Genomic DNA, 14,770 nt, shown 5'->3' with positions numbered 1-14,770 from the left:
ATCCTGCTCCTGAGGTACTTTAAGTAATTGACCACAGTGCTCTCCACACCCCCTCCCTTCACTGGGTCTGGGAGTTTCTTCTTTTCCTTAGAAGAATATTTCCCCTCCAGACTAGATTTGAGTCCCAAGTAGGCTTGGGACTCCTCCTGGCTCAACCTCTGCCTCCCAGTAAAATTCCAGTCTCTTCCTCCTACAGGACACCACACTCTGTCCTTCACAACATGCTCAGAGTGGAAGTTGTTTTTCCAGAACCAACTCTTTCTCCCATTCACTCTTTATAGCCCAACCTGTCTCCCTACCTATCTCCCAACCTCTATTCCAATCCCTCCTCAACCAACCCTCTCCTCAACTACCTGTCTATCTTCATATCCTCTCCTTTTAAACTCTCCTTCCTGGAACCACTGCCAGTCAGAGGCTGCTGTTCGTTAACCATTTGCTGGCAGGGAAAGAAAGAAAGAAAAGAAACACGTGTTAAACCAACCTGTCCAGCAAAATCAACTTTTTTTGTCACACGGTGGAGGTCTGGCCAAGGCAGATTAGAGTGGTACTATTATTTCCTTTGGTCTAGATACTATGCTTCTGTTGATGTAGCCTAGGATTGTATCAGCTACTGCATCAATCTGTTGCCTCACATTAAGCTTGTGGTCTAGTAAGACTCCAGGATTATTTCATATGTACTGCTGTCAAGCCAGGTGTCCCCCATCCTGTATCTGTTCACCTGATTATTGCTGCCTAAGTGCAGAACCTTACATTTGTCCCTGTTGAAATTCATTCAGTTTGGTCCAGTTCTCCAATCTGTTAAGGTCATTTGAATCCTGCTACCACTCCCAGTTTCATGGCATCTGCAAATTTGATGAACGTCCTCTCAATTCCTCCATCTAAGTCACTTATGAAGATGTTGAACCACACCAGGCCCAGGAAAGAATTGCACTCAAGTGCAATTACCAAAGCTCTTGGCATTAATTTTAGGTGTTTAAGGTCAAGAATCAGCCTCCTCAAAGCATGAAATGGGCTGGGAAACCAAGAGATACGAACATCAAATGAATATGGAATTTTAGCTATTAAGTTTTTTCAATTACACTTCCAAGTTGTTTTGAGACGTGAGGACTAGAAATTTTATTTAAATTGAAAGGACTCCCAGAATTCTGATATGATCCATGTGTTAACCTGAATTGATAGGCAGGAAAATTGCCACAGGGGCCTGTAAAAGACTAATAGATAAATTAATATGGGATCTTTCACACTCTTGATCTCAGATTGAAAGCCTGCTTTGTTTCTGCCCAGCTTTCCATTTTTGCTGGTCTGAAGCAGTTTAGCTAATCTGTGGTGCAAGGGCCGTAACTTGTATCTCGAGGTCACACTTTCAAAGAATAAAAGTGAACACGGTATCTCTAACAGCTGCGTAACCTTGTAGAAATCTTGATAATCAGCTGTGTAGAATTTGGTGTGGAATTAGAAAAAATGTGCCCCAACTTTACAAATGATTGCTCTGCTCTGAAGTCTCTCTTACTTTCCCTCTGCAGCTGCTCTCCTCCCCAGATAAAAACCACAACTTCTTAATGTTGAGAGATAAATATTGGCAGCCCTTGGCTTTGCTTTTCATCGCCTGCCTGATGGGAAAATGCCAGGAACTTTGCATGCTTTTCCAAGCAAGTCTGTAGAGGTTTCTTTGACCAGATTTTGAATTTGGCACACAGTTCCCAACTTCTCTAGATAAAAACGGTAGAATTCATTTGGATCTCATGTTCAGTGAACCATTGCTCAAATTTAGCATGTAATAAAAGCCTATCCTTTAAAATAAAAAGCTTTCTGTCTCATAATAACATGGCTATTAAAAATAAATGGTTAAAGGCAGTCCTCTTTAATGTTGCCATGTAAATAAAACATGCTTTTCATATTGAAAAGCTTTATCTTTTGGAGCACATACAAAAATATGGCTGATAGCTTCCTACCAATGGCCACATAACTTGGACTCTAAAGTGCTTTGGAATGGATGTGGCTATTATTGCTGATCCTACGCACAGACCTATTTTGCTGATTCACTCCCTCATCCAAACAGTGTGGGAACTCTTTCTCCTATCTTCTGTTTATATAAAAGCCAGCTCCTAACATATTATGGTAACCTAGAAATAGCACAGGATTCAGCTTTGTGGATAGCAGCACAGTTAATTCTTATGGACCAATGCCACCAGGATCATGGAGCAAGGCAACTAGAGCCTTGAATGCTAAATTTGCTTAAATATGCCAATTTGGAAAAGCCGATTAAGACACACAAACCACACACAACATGGCAACAAAGCTAGGTTTGGGTTTGAGTTGCAGTCACTTCTGTCTCTCTGACTGTACTTATATAATACATTTTTCCAACCATGGATGCTATCAAGCCAAACAATTCTGGTAAGCACAATTCTGCTAAGCTGCATAATGGAATTTCCCCCACCCTCTCCCTGCACGATCCCAAAATATGTTCTGGAGGTTCTGCCAACCTTCTGGAGCAGATTTATGGGGGATGCTGCAAAAGGGTGGCAAGGCTGCATTGTGCAGCTAAAAGTCCTTGCTTTAGTAAACTGGTTAGCTGGATAGCATCCTGTGAGTTTGTCTTATTCACACAGACCGAGGGCACACTTTAAAACATAATGTTATGTGACACATATATTGCAATTTGGTGCCATCTGGACTTTGTTAGACTCCAGTTCCCACAGGCCTCAGTTACCACATTCACAGCAACATTCTTCTAGTTAACTTATAGTTAGTTTTGATTCTGCCTGGAAAGCAAAGGCTGGATTCTCAGTTTGGTGAAACTCATAATCAACAATCTATAAAATTAATTACTTAATTAAATGAGGGAATAAAAGTGGAAGATGTGAAGACTTAGCTACCCTCTTTGTACATACATTTTCGCTTAGGCTGTCAAAAACATATAGCTTCCAAATTCAATTTTTGGTTTTAGTGCCTAAATATGATTTATTACCTTAAACGTCGCATAAATATTTTACTGTTTTGAGATAAAGCTATAGGCTTCTCACTGCCACCACGATCCTTAATAATTGAGCCATTCTCTACCCACAAAATAAGTGATCTTGAGCAGTCTTAAAAAGAACTGAGGGATGTCTACTTGAATTTAAGTCCAACTGATTTCAATGGAATTTTCTTCCCACTGCATAGAACGGCAATGCACAGGTTGCAAACAGTCCTTTAATAAATTTCCATTTCATTTTTAAATACCAGATGCTGCATGCCTCATCTCCTAATACTGGTTTTACTACCTACAGTATCTGAGGCAGTATGTATTTGAATACCCGTTGCTGGGGATCATAACTAAGTAGTACTGTGGTTCTTATGTCCTGCTTGTGACCTTCCCACAAGCATCTGGTAGTCTGCTGTGAACAGAATGCTGGACTAGACTGACCTTTTGTCTGATCCAGTGGCGCTCTTCTTTTGTTATGTTCTGATGTAGGCTATAATTTGCAGTGCACACTGTACTAAATTTATCTTGTTTCGGCTAATGTCAAGTTCCCTTTTTAAAAGTGTAGCTCTGAAGTCAATGGTTACAAGGTAGTTCATAGAACTACTAGGCACATGTGCAAAGACATTTGCTTGTATCTCCAAAAAGAAACACAATACAGTGGTACATCGGATTACATATGCTTCAGGTTACATACGCTTCAGGTTACAGACTCTGCTAACCCAGAAATAGTGCTTCAGGTTAAGAACTTTGCTTCAGGATGAGAACAGAAATCGTGCTCCGGCGGCGCAGCGACAGCAGGAGGCATCATTAGCTAAAGTGGTGCTTCAGGTTAAGAACAGTTTCAGGTTAAGTACGGACCTCCGGAACGAATTAACCCGAGGTACCACTGTAGACTGTTATTTCATAATGTTGATTTAATTTGCTCACAGCAGTTGATCTCAAGCAATGCAAGAGAACATTAATTCCACTGGATAATTCTAGCTTGCATCATCAGTGAAGTCATAAAGAAAATGGGCGCAACCATCATTAATGATGGTGCCTAATAATAATAATAATAATAATAATAATAATAATAATAATAATTTATTTATACCCCGCCCATCTGGCTGGGTTTCCCCAGCCACTCTGGGCGGCTTCCAACTGAATATTAAAAACAATACAGCATCAGACATTAAAAACTTCCCTAACTCCCCAAATGGCTGTTAAGATATGTATTTGAGGTACATTTGTGCCCAGTTTACTGTAGGGTGGCCAGCTGTTTTGGGACTACAACTCCCATCATCCCTAGCTAGCAGGAACCCAGTGGTTAGGGATGATGGGAATTGTAGTCCAAAAACAGCTGGAGACCCAGGTTTGGGAAACGCTGCTGTAGAGTAATGGTCCTGCCCCTACTTCTACCAAAGGTCTGGTTTTCACAGAAGTGGTAAACCTGTACATCTGGATTGCACCACTTGGATTCACCAGACTGCAGGTTGATTGACACAACCGAATGCTCCTCCATTTGAAGAAGAAGAAGAAAGCTTCCTTGCCCAGAGAAATCTGGCATGTTAGTTTCAAATATGACAGGATGGCTTTTGTATGGGGGAGTCTTCGATTAAGTGAGTCCCCCACATGCAGCTAGAGTGGTTCAACCCAGAGACCTAGGCTAAAGGACGGATCTTCTGAGGAAGACTTCTGGAACACTGAAGGTTTTGTTGCTATCAACAGAATGAGCTGATCCATAGGGAGAAAAGAGCAGGAAGATAAAGGTCTGACAGCTTTCTCTGGGTCTTATTAGGAGGGATAAATGGGAAGCAAAGGCCAACCTTTGGATCACCTCGCCAGTTTTCAGAAGGAGCGGAAAGATGGCTTTTCAGTAAATAAATGAGAAGGGTGGTTTGTTTCCCAGATACCGATTAAGCACAACTTGCCTTTGCAGCTAATTTAACTTCAGATGTTAGTTACAAATCAATAGTGGTTGGAGTAACTGACACAGATACATGGCTTAATGTCAGTAAGAGCACAATATTAAGCCCACGTGTCTCATTTCAAGCAGCAAAAGCAGAAGCAAGTGAACTAAAAAAAAAACCCCTAGTTATGTAAGTGGGTGGAAACTTGTTTCTTTTCCCTCCTAATACAGATTTGGAGGAGGGAATCCTTAAACTTTTCCATTTTGGAAGGCAAAGAGAACGTATAAAAGATGGCTCAGCTGGTATTGTGTTTGTTTTCTTTTATTCTGTGTGGGACTCGTCTGACTTTAGCCACTGTCTGAATGGAGCAGGTGATGGAAGTGATGGGAAAAGCTCCACCTTTCTGTAAACATGCCAGGAAATAGGCTGCTAACCAGCTGTTAGCAGCACAGAATCCCTGCTAGTTTTAAAGGGGGTTCAAGGTGATGGCCGTCACACTTGCCTGGAATTGAAGATGGCCTTGCTTGATTCTCTCCCTGCCCCATTATTTCGTGTTTTATTTCTGGATTATTGTGCAAATAACAGCCATGGTTGTGGAAAGGGAAATCAAAGCTCTTTTATTTCTCTCGTGCTCTTTGCTTTAATGCTTTGGAAAGAACCCAGCCCAATATCACTTTTGTTTTCCAAGGAATAGATTTGTTACAGTTGCCATTGGGAGTCTTGGTTTTATTTGGGGAGAGAATCTGTCCACCGGACCTTAATTTAGATATCCACTGATGAAAGAACAAACCCCAAGATTGTGGTTTTCAAGGTGGTGAGCTCATTTGCTATAGGATTATCTGAACAGCATATTTTTTATGGACAAAGTAGGAAACTTGATGATTTGTTTTCTGTCCTGGGCTCCTTTGGGAGGAAGGGCAGAACACAAATTTGAGAAATAATAGGAAGCTTGGATTGAAGATTGACATCACAACATCAAGCCCTCAAGTTACCTTTCTCTTTCCTTTGTTCAATCCATTCTTCTCAACTTTGGTAAATCTATGAATATGCTAACCATCAGTTTGCGTAGGAATCATTTTGAAGTACTGGAGAACATATGTTGATATGTTTTATTGTTGCTATGGCCATTGGCTAATGCAAATAAAGTTTTATCTATCTATGTTGAAAGTAGATTTATGAAAAATGTTGCCACCAAGCATATCAATATTGTTATTGGGAGTTGTTTTGTGGATTTTCTATGAATTTCATGTGTTTTTATTATGTGTTGGATGCTGTTTTTGTGTAACAAGTGATGAACAAGTTAAATAAATAAATAATCAATATTCAAAGTACATCTATGAAGTGCAAGGCTTAACTTGTCAAGCTTAAAAGAATACTAAGTTTATCTCACAAGGTACTGGCAAGGGAGATTTACTTTATTCAAAGTAAATCTACATACCAACAGGGCTAATTGTTGAGGTAAATACAGACTTGCAGTGCAGAAAGATAGTGTATGTGTGTGTGTGCACGCACACCCACACCCTGTTTATCCTAGCTTTTATGTTGTATTAGCTTTCTGATTTCCTTAAAGTTGATTGGGGCTGATTGACCTCTAGTTGCTTTTATAAAATTTACTCTGTGCTACATGCAATAGATCACCTAGAAATAAAGTCACAATATGAATGTACGCTGCAAAATGCACTGTCAAGATGAGAATCGAAAGCTGGCATAAAACCTCAGCTATGATAGTAGTAAAAATACTACAGTATGAAATCTATCACAGTCACCGCTTACCAAAAGCCACATTAGGTATGCATAGTGGTAATAACCCAGGTTGTATACATTGAGGAGGTTTGAACAGTAGAACATAAATTCTAGACTGATTTAGGTATTGAATTTGCACCGAGTTCTGCCCTTAATTAAAGGATTGGGACTGATCTTATATTGGCTGACACACCTTTTTTATTCCTTGTTACTTAACTTTACATATGCATGGAATTCATATGAATTGCATGAGTCTCTCTTCTGCCTTTCATCCATAAATAAATAACACATCCACATGGCTCCCGCCGAACCCCCTGAACTTTTTTACACATCTTGCCTTGTGGTGCTTACCATTTGCATAGTTGGGTGCAACCAATTAGTTTGGTAACTTGTTGCTTAGACAGTTGGTTTGTTCAGGCAAGATCCCAGCATGTTTTGGTCAAGAAGAAATTCCTTTGCTTGCTGGCATGGGAAAGGAAGCTCTATATAGCTCAGTAGAAGACCACATTCTTTGTACACATAATTTCGAATCGATGCCATCTCTAGTTAAAACATCTCAGATAGGGATGCTGAGAACTTCTCCTTGAGGATCTGCTGTTAACTTAAATGAAGAAATGGACTTACTCTGTGTAGGACAGTTTCTTGTACCCTGAAATCAAGCATTATTCCTACAGTTTCAAGGATATGATGAGAGAAAGCAATTTCCGAGCTTGGGAGGAGAGGGGGTTGCGGGTTACCCCCTCCCACACACGCAGGGGCTGGCCTTTTGCCCCCGCGAGATCCAGGGAATCCCCAGGCGTGCCTGCGACCCGGCCCACCAATCGGCGGGCTGGGGAGGCGTGGCCTAGCCTACTTAAGGCCAGGCACGCCCGGGGACCGCCCTCTTTCCTCCAGATGACCTGTTCATTGAGAATTCAACCTGATTTGCTTGCACATATCTCATGTGGAGGTTAAGATTATGCCTGGTCTTTATTGATCCATCTGGTTTGTTTGTGGGGAGGTTATATAACAATGAGCATTTATTCTGTTTGCTTGTGGGGTTTTTATATGTCGTTCCATTAATCGTGCACCACAGTTTTCCAGTGCATTTCCTTGCCACTTTCCTAAACTAAAAAAAAATATAATCTTTTTTTAAAAAACAACAACATGGATTTGTTATGCTAGCATGACAGTTTTAATGCACTTTAACTGTGCAAACATAAATTTCTGGTATATGTTGGATTCCTCCTGCAAAATACTTACAGTCTGGAGATGACCTTGCATTTCAGTCCAGGGTGCACCCAGTTTAGATGCTCCTATTGCTACACTATTGTCATGTTGCATTAGGAATAGGGGAAGGAATAAAACTAAGCAATGAATTTCTTTTGTTAGCAACTTTGTCTTATAAGTCAGCAGGGACTAAGTAAGTTCTTAAAATTTGATGCACAACTGTTTGGTATCTAATTAATCTCTCTTGTCTCCTTTGTATGTTTTGGTTTTAGAGATTAATTGTTAGTGAAACTAATTAAGTGGGCAAGCAATTATATCACCTACCTACATATATATGAAGACAGCTAAAGGATGAGGTGAAAATATGTGAGGATCAATAGGAGGCCTCTGCTAATGATAATGACTTGATGCTTTAATTTATAGTAGTTTTTGCATTATCATGGGAACTGAGATTGGTGCCTGTGTGACAACATGGAAATAGCCAGATTTTGTACAGTGATCTTTAGCAGTGACCAGGCTTATTTGTTTCTTGGTGGATTTGTTCAACGATGTATCTTTCTGAAGCTTTTCTACACAATTTCTAGATTAGTGTAAATATGTTTGAAGAAGGCCAACTGCTTGTGTTAGCTTTCCCTAAATCCTAGGTAATTTTAGTGGTTTCCCCAATGGGATGTCTTTGTGCTGTCCAGAGGATGAAGGAACAAATTCTCCATCTTCCTCCTAGAATGTTTGACCACAGCTCTTTGTGGTCACATCTTAGCAATTCACATCTGCAAAGCAGAAGAAACCCTTGTGATTAAGCACCCCTGCACTGAACTCCATTGACTTAGGAGTTCCTCGTGAAGGGACAAAAAGGCAAATATCTGCTTTATTTGCCTTACAAATACCTATATTAATTGTGTGACGGATATGCTGTGAATTTGTGGTTTGCACAGTGAGAGAGCTGTTTCCCCAAGGTTTTTTGTTTTAAAAGTGTTATAGTGCAGAAAACAAAGTTGCAATGGAGAACTGGCATTAGCTACGCTGGCTAAGGCTGATGGGAGTTGTCATTCAATCCCTGGCAGGCCACAGTTTCCCCATCCCTGTTGTTGCGATTAAAGGCTTAATGTGTAGAGGGAATATATCAGCTCAGAGAAATTAGTGAAACTGCTTGAGCCATAGCTCAGCAGTGGTTGTGCAGATGTTTTGAGGAAGGGAGCTATTTCTACAGGCTCACATAGCTAAGGCTAAGGAACGCCTGGCTTTGTAGGCAAAAGATTCCACTTGAACCCCTTGCATTTCCCATTAAAAGATTCCCCTTTACCAGAGCAAGGAGAGGCTTCACTGCCTGAGATCCTGAAGAACTGCTCTGGAAATAATACGGACTAGGGAAACACATAGATAGTGTTTCAGTTGTACGACTATTTTTACTGAGAGCTTTTAAAAGTAGCCACTGCAAAGAGGACAGGAGCTGAATTCATATGAGACTTGAAATTACATGCTGGCAGCTTGCCGCTTCTTTGATATCCTGTACTTGGCTTATTACAGTGACCTTTCTGGGACTGTCACTATTGTTATGCCATTCCTTGGCTGTAGATACTACAGTGCGGAAAAGCTAACAGACGGACACTTCGTGCAATGCTAACAATGCTGATGGTGTCATCGCTATGGGCTTATATTCAGCTCATCCATCTCTGAACTGCCTACTCTTTAAAATTGCATGTCCTGTTGAGGTCTAGATTTTGTTATTAGATCTTTTAAATTCTATTCTGCCCCCCCCCCCCCGCCGGAATGATTAGCAATTCATAGATCAAAGGATATGCAGTGATATTGAGCATATCTTGAGGACAGAAAGTGGCAGGGGAGGAGGAAGCATTAATGGGTTCAATTTCCATTTCAAGATGCAACTGGGATCTCTACATTTCATTTGCAAGTGGTGAGTGGGGTGTTTGCGTGTCTGGGGCAGGGCATGAGAGAGAACAAAATTGGAAGACTTGGAACCTATGACTATTCATGTACTGTTCACATGGCTATGATTCAAGTTTGTATGATGCAGAATATAAATATAATGAATAGAAAAATGTAATGAATAAAAAATGCTTGTGTGTGTACCTACATCATGTTACCTGGTTATGCGCAGGAAGCAACTGTCACCTAGACACTTTATCCTGTAAATATATGAAACAGCCCAGCTGCCTTAACTACAACTAGAGAAGGTATAATTGGTAATGGTAGCTTGATGGAAATTTAGCATTTCTTCCAGGATCCAGTAATTGAATTCAGATCCAACAATTTTTTAAAAAAATAAATAAATTTGCCTTACGGGCAAATTGGTTTCTAATATGTAAAACCCCCACAATGGGTGATCAATGGATTATGAAGGAACAAGCCAATAAAAACAAAATAGAACAGTATAATCTAGTCAATGAAACAGTCTCACACTTTTGCAGTGCCACCTGTGTCACAGTGCTTCCAGTATCATTTATAAAAACAAATCCATACAAAACAATTTTAGTGAAGAGTCTTGTTGCACTTCTTGCAAGCCCATTACCAGGAAGGAAGAAAACTGGGGCTAAATTGTCTGTCATAGTTGGGGACGTTTGGGCAAATTTATTTCTCTGTAAGCTAAGGGATGAAGCTTGTAAGAATTACTGCAGCCAATTGGAAACAATGTCTGAACAAAAGAAGGAGTATGCTGAACCAGGTAGTTGCTGTGTGAGAGAGACAGACAGACACACACACACACACAGAGAGAGAGAGAGAGAGAGAGAGAGAGAGAGAACACTCAAAGCACATTTTCCTCCTCAAAGAATTATGGGCACTATAGTTTAAGTGGTGCTGGGAATTGTAAGGGTGCTTTCAGACATGAGGAATATTTTGTTAGTTTTCCTGATTATAATGTAAGCACTTCTGTCCCATTTTCTAATGTTCCTTTCTGGGTGTGTGTTTTTTAAACCAGAACTTTCCGGAACTCAGTTTCGGCACCTCTCAGGTGGGCACCATTGGCATTCTAAGAGAACTCATGTTGAGTTCTGGCACATTTTTTTCTAGAAAAATAACACTGTTCCTTTCTCACTGCAATACCGGTTGTTATGGAACTTGTGGCTTTTTGACTGACATACCGGTATGTCATACTAAATTTCATTCTACCAGTGGGTGTGGTGTGACACAACAACTAATGTCATTTGGCAATGTCACTACTGCCCCGACCCTTATGTTTCCTCATGATTCTTCCATGAAAATGCCAGGAAAGAAAGGATGCCAGTAAGCTGCCCCAAATTTCATCACTGTACTGCCACAATTTTCCAGGTTAAGAGATTTCTAATGGAAAAAGCACTAAACATGCACTATTTTCCATTATTTTACATCATGCGAAAGCTCAAATGTATTGTGGAAATTGACCATTTTGGAAGTGTTTGGAAAGAGAGATAAACTACTGTGTGAATCCAGCTTAGCTCTTTGTGGGGGTAAGCTACAGTGGCCAGAATTCTTTGAGGGGGGGAAATGTTCTTTAAAGTTACAGTCAGGGTTGACCCATGATATTTTGTCACATGAGGCGAACCACAAAATGGCGCCCCCTCTCCACCAGGGTAGAAGTGGTGAGTGAAGATCTGTATCAACAACAAGGGGGAAGAATAAAGATTTTCACTGGGATCTGCTGTCCCTGCGGATCTTACCGCCTGAGGCAGTCACCTCACCTTGCCTTATGAATGAGGCAACCCTAGGTATAGTATGCATACAGCCAGAGAGAGCAAGAGAGCATACTTGTGTGGGAAACTAAGAATATTTACGTATACACTTAAAATATGTGAAGTTATCTTTAAAAAGAAAACACTAGATGAAAATGGAAAGAAAAGGACAATTAGAACCATTCACAGGTTTGTTTCATAAATAAATATTTAAGCTGTTAGGGTTTTTTTGTCTTAGGAAAATGACAATTGTGGGGAAATATGGATGTCTTGTTTGAAATGTAGTTATTTCTCTTTTTGTACCTGCATTCTTCATTTTTACTCACTCTGGGTAATGTTTCCAGTCTTTCCTCTCCCTAAGTTTTATTTGATTATTTGATTCAAGCACGTGCAAAAGCCTACTACTTTCAGCCTTAGAATATCAGTAAAATTGATTATTTTTGCCTCTGCCTACTGACAACAGATTGTCTCATTATTTTCCAGCTTTTCTTTTCTTTCTTTTCTTTTTTTTCCTTTCCAGTTTGCTTCTTTCCCCATTTCTTTCCTCTCCTTTTTTAAAATTTATTTTTAATGCTATGTTGCCCATTTGCAATTTGTCTTCTTATGCTTCATGCTTTGCCCATGGCTGTTAATTCAGAAAGACAGCCAAACTTTTGTTGTGACAAACCTGATTGCCTATTTGTGAACACACTTGCAGGTGAATTGTTTAGCCTCTATTTATGTAACCATTGCAACTGGTTTTAATAGCCAGGATAGCTTCCTGATGAGGAAGTGGCTCTGTGCCAGAGGACAAATGGGCGGGTCCCCTCCCTTAACTAACTAACTAACTAACTGGTAGTTAGAAGAACAAAAGCCAGAGTTGAGGTGTGTGAGCTAGAAGTTAGAAGCAGGCCACAGGCTAGGGCAGTTGACAGCCAGAGCCATGCCTGATTTCTCCTGGGATCCAAGGTTGTGCCTATGGGAGAAGCAAGACCTTCTTGACGTGTTAATGCTGTGAGCCCCTCCATCATTGGCTATGGCTGTACATATGTGTAAATAAGCCATATTTCATAAAAATGTCTCTGCTGTGCCTCATTCTGAAGGAGACATAATCCCTGGGTAAGTGCCTGGTATGTGTGAAATTGAATCCAATGTTGCCTCTTGCATTCAAAAGAAACAAAATATTTGAAAAATGAAAGTAATTTTCTTTTGTTGGTCCTGCTTTCAAAAGATGGATACAAATAGAAATTGTCTCCTCTAGAGGGAGCTTGTTAATTTGTTGCTGGAGTCGTTCTGGGGATTTCACAGCTGTAAGATTAGGATCGTGAGACCAGACTCTGACCTTGAATAAAAATGTGTTTAGAAGAAGTTTTGGTGCTTGCTTTTTGCAAGACAAGCGCTTTGCTGGAGCAGATGCATGAGAAGATGGATTTGATGACTGTTGCAGTTAAAAACTTTGGACAAGCGGTGAATACCCATATAGAAACCATTCAGGAACCAGCCCAGGAACCTGCTTTGACAGGGCAAGCCCAAGTGCAGAAGATAATGGAGGAGGTTGCTGCTGAACCTCAAGTAACACAAATGGAGAGACCTGAGGCCTTGCAGGAACATAAGCCGCTGTTCTTGAAGTTTGAATCTGGAGTGGACCGGGGGGAGGGGGTCTGGAGTTGTGAGGGCTCTTAATTTTGGAAGGACTTTGAAACATGCTTTTAAATACTTCCTGGATTACAGTGTTGACTGTGGGGAATGGGCTGATCTGCTGAGGGGAGATGGAGATATTTTTGGATTGGAGTCCTCCTGAGACCTACCCCCCAATGAGAAAGGAAAGAAATTAAGAAAAAGATCAACAAAAGACAAAGTAAAGTGCAGGTATAAACAAGAAGAAGATCTGCAGAAGGGACATGGAAAAGACTTAAGAGCCTCGGACATAAGATCACCAGGTTGATGGACTAGATGGAATGGACAAGAAGGACTGACAAAACCCGAGACCAGGAAGAAGAGACGTTGGATGAAGATTGGAAGAAAGTTTTTTTTAAAAAAAATTATTTTGAGAATTAGTGTAAAGTTAACGAGTATTAGGAAAAATGTTGGAATGAAACTATTTGGCTTTAGTAGAAATGATATAAGGAGTTATGTACAAATAAGTATTAAGTTTTAAGTTTTAAGGTTTTTTTATGGTAAGATAAGGTTAAAGAAATTAAGGTAAATTGAATGACAGAATATAGTGAAAGATGGAAAGGATTTGTTGAGTTAATTAAAAGGTTAGATCGTGAAGATAAATTATATAACAAAAATTGAGAAAGATGGAAAGAATTTGCTGAAACAATTAATTAAATTAAAATACAAAAAGGGAGGTGTGAGGAGGTCGATGAAACAAGTAAATGAAAGATAAAGATATGGAACATTGGATGTGTGTTTTAATGTTATGGTGTGTTTTTTTGCTGTATTGTTTTTTATGCTTTTCCTTTTAGGTATTGTAATGTATGTTTTGTCAGTTTTTTTGTTGTTTTCTTTTTTTCTGTAATTCTTAAACTTTTAATAAATATCATTAAAAAAAATAAGTGCCTGGTGTGTGTGTGTGTGTGTGTGTGTGTGTGTGTGAATGGGGGAGGGGAGAGGATGTTGAATGTTTATAAAATTTAAAACATTTATATACCACCTTTCAAACGAATCCCAGAGAAGTTTGTAGCCTTAAAACAACACAACAGATGAAATTTAATTCCAATAAATGCACATTATGATACCGGTAAATACAAATTAAAATGCAACCATAAATTCCGTAACCGTAACAGCTCCCAGAGCCCCCACTGCAGTGTGGCTTGTTCAGCAAGATACCATGTCAGTAGTACTAGAAGCCACTGGGAGATCAAGCAAAAGCAACAGGACAGTCCTACTCCCTCCCTCCTTCCCCTGATAAAGAAAATTCATCAGGGCAATCACTGCTGATTCAGAACTGAACCCAGATTGGAAAAGTTCCAGAAAAATGGAATCGCCAAGACCTGTCCTATTTAAATGTAATGACATAAAAAAAATAAAAATGGGTAGCTGGTACGTGGGAGGGAGAAATGAGCTTATGCCAAGTGACAGACACCTATGAGCTCTTAACGGCAGCAGGCAGCTCCATGAATTTGTTACTATACCCAGGTCTGTAGTAAAATAAGATTACACAATAAGTAACTTGCTGTTAAACATTTCTGTTGTTTATCACGGCCATCTGCTAGCATAGATCATAGCCATTAGACACCTGTGTGTTTGGTGATGTTGGGTGCCCATCTGTTTGAACTGTGGTTATGACTGTGTTCAAAGCACTTGAC

General features: G+C 40.0%; 2 protein-coding genes across 4 annotated transcripts in view; one reads left to right on the top strand and one right to left on the bottom strand.

Moving 5' to 3' along the window:
* The window catches only part of RASGEF1A (RasGEF domain family member 1A), a 224,136-nt gene that overhangs the window by 155,034 nt on the left and 54,332 nt on the right, over positions 1-14,770 (bottom strand). The window lies entirely within an intron of this gene.
* LOC308585585 (uncharacterized protein) overlaps positions 4,719-14,770 on the top strand; it is a 109,284-nt gene continuing 99,232 nt past the window's right edge. For all 3 annotated transcript variants that reach the window (XM_081191357.1, XM_081191355.1, XM_081191356.1), the window contains exon 1: positions 4,719-4,823. In XM_081191357.1, the coding sequence (XP_081047483.1) occupies positions 4,755-4,823 (69 nt within the window). In that variant the 5' untranslated portion in view covers positions 4,719-4,754. The remainder of the gene's footprint in view (positions 4,824-14,770) is intronic.

The sequence above is a fragment of the Podarcis bocagei genome, assembly GCF_964188305.1.
Source record: "Podarcis bocagei genome assembly, chromosome: 4".
Classification (NCBI taxonomy): domain Eukaryota; kingdom Metazoa; phylum Chordata; class Lepidosauria; order Squamata; family Lacertidae; genus Podarcis; species Podarcis bocagei.
The sequence above is the reverse complement of the archived record's forward strand: the minus strand, read 5'-3'. Positions and strand labels throughout refer to the sequence as shown.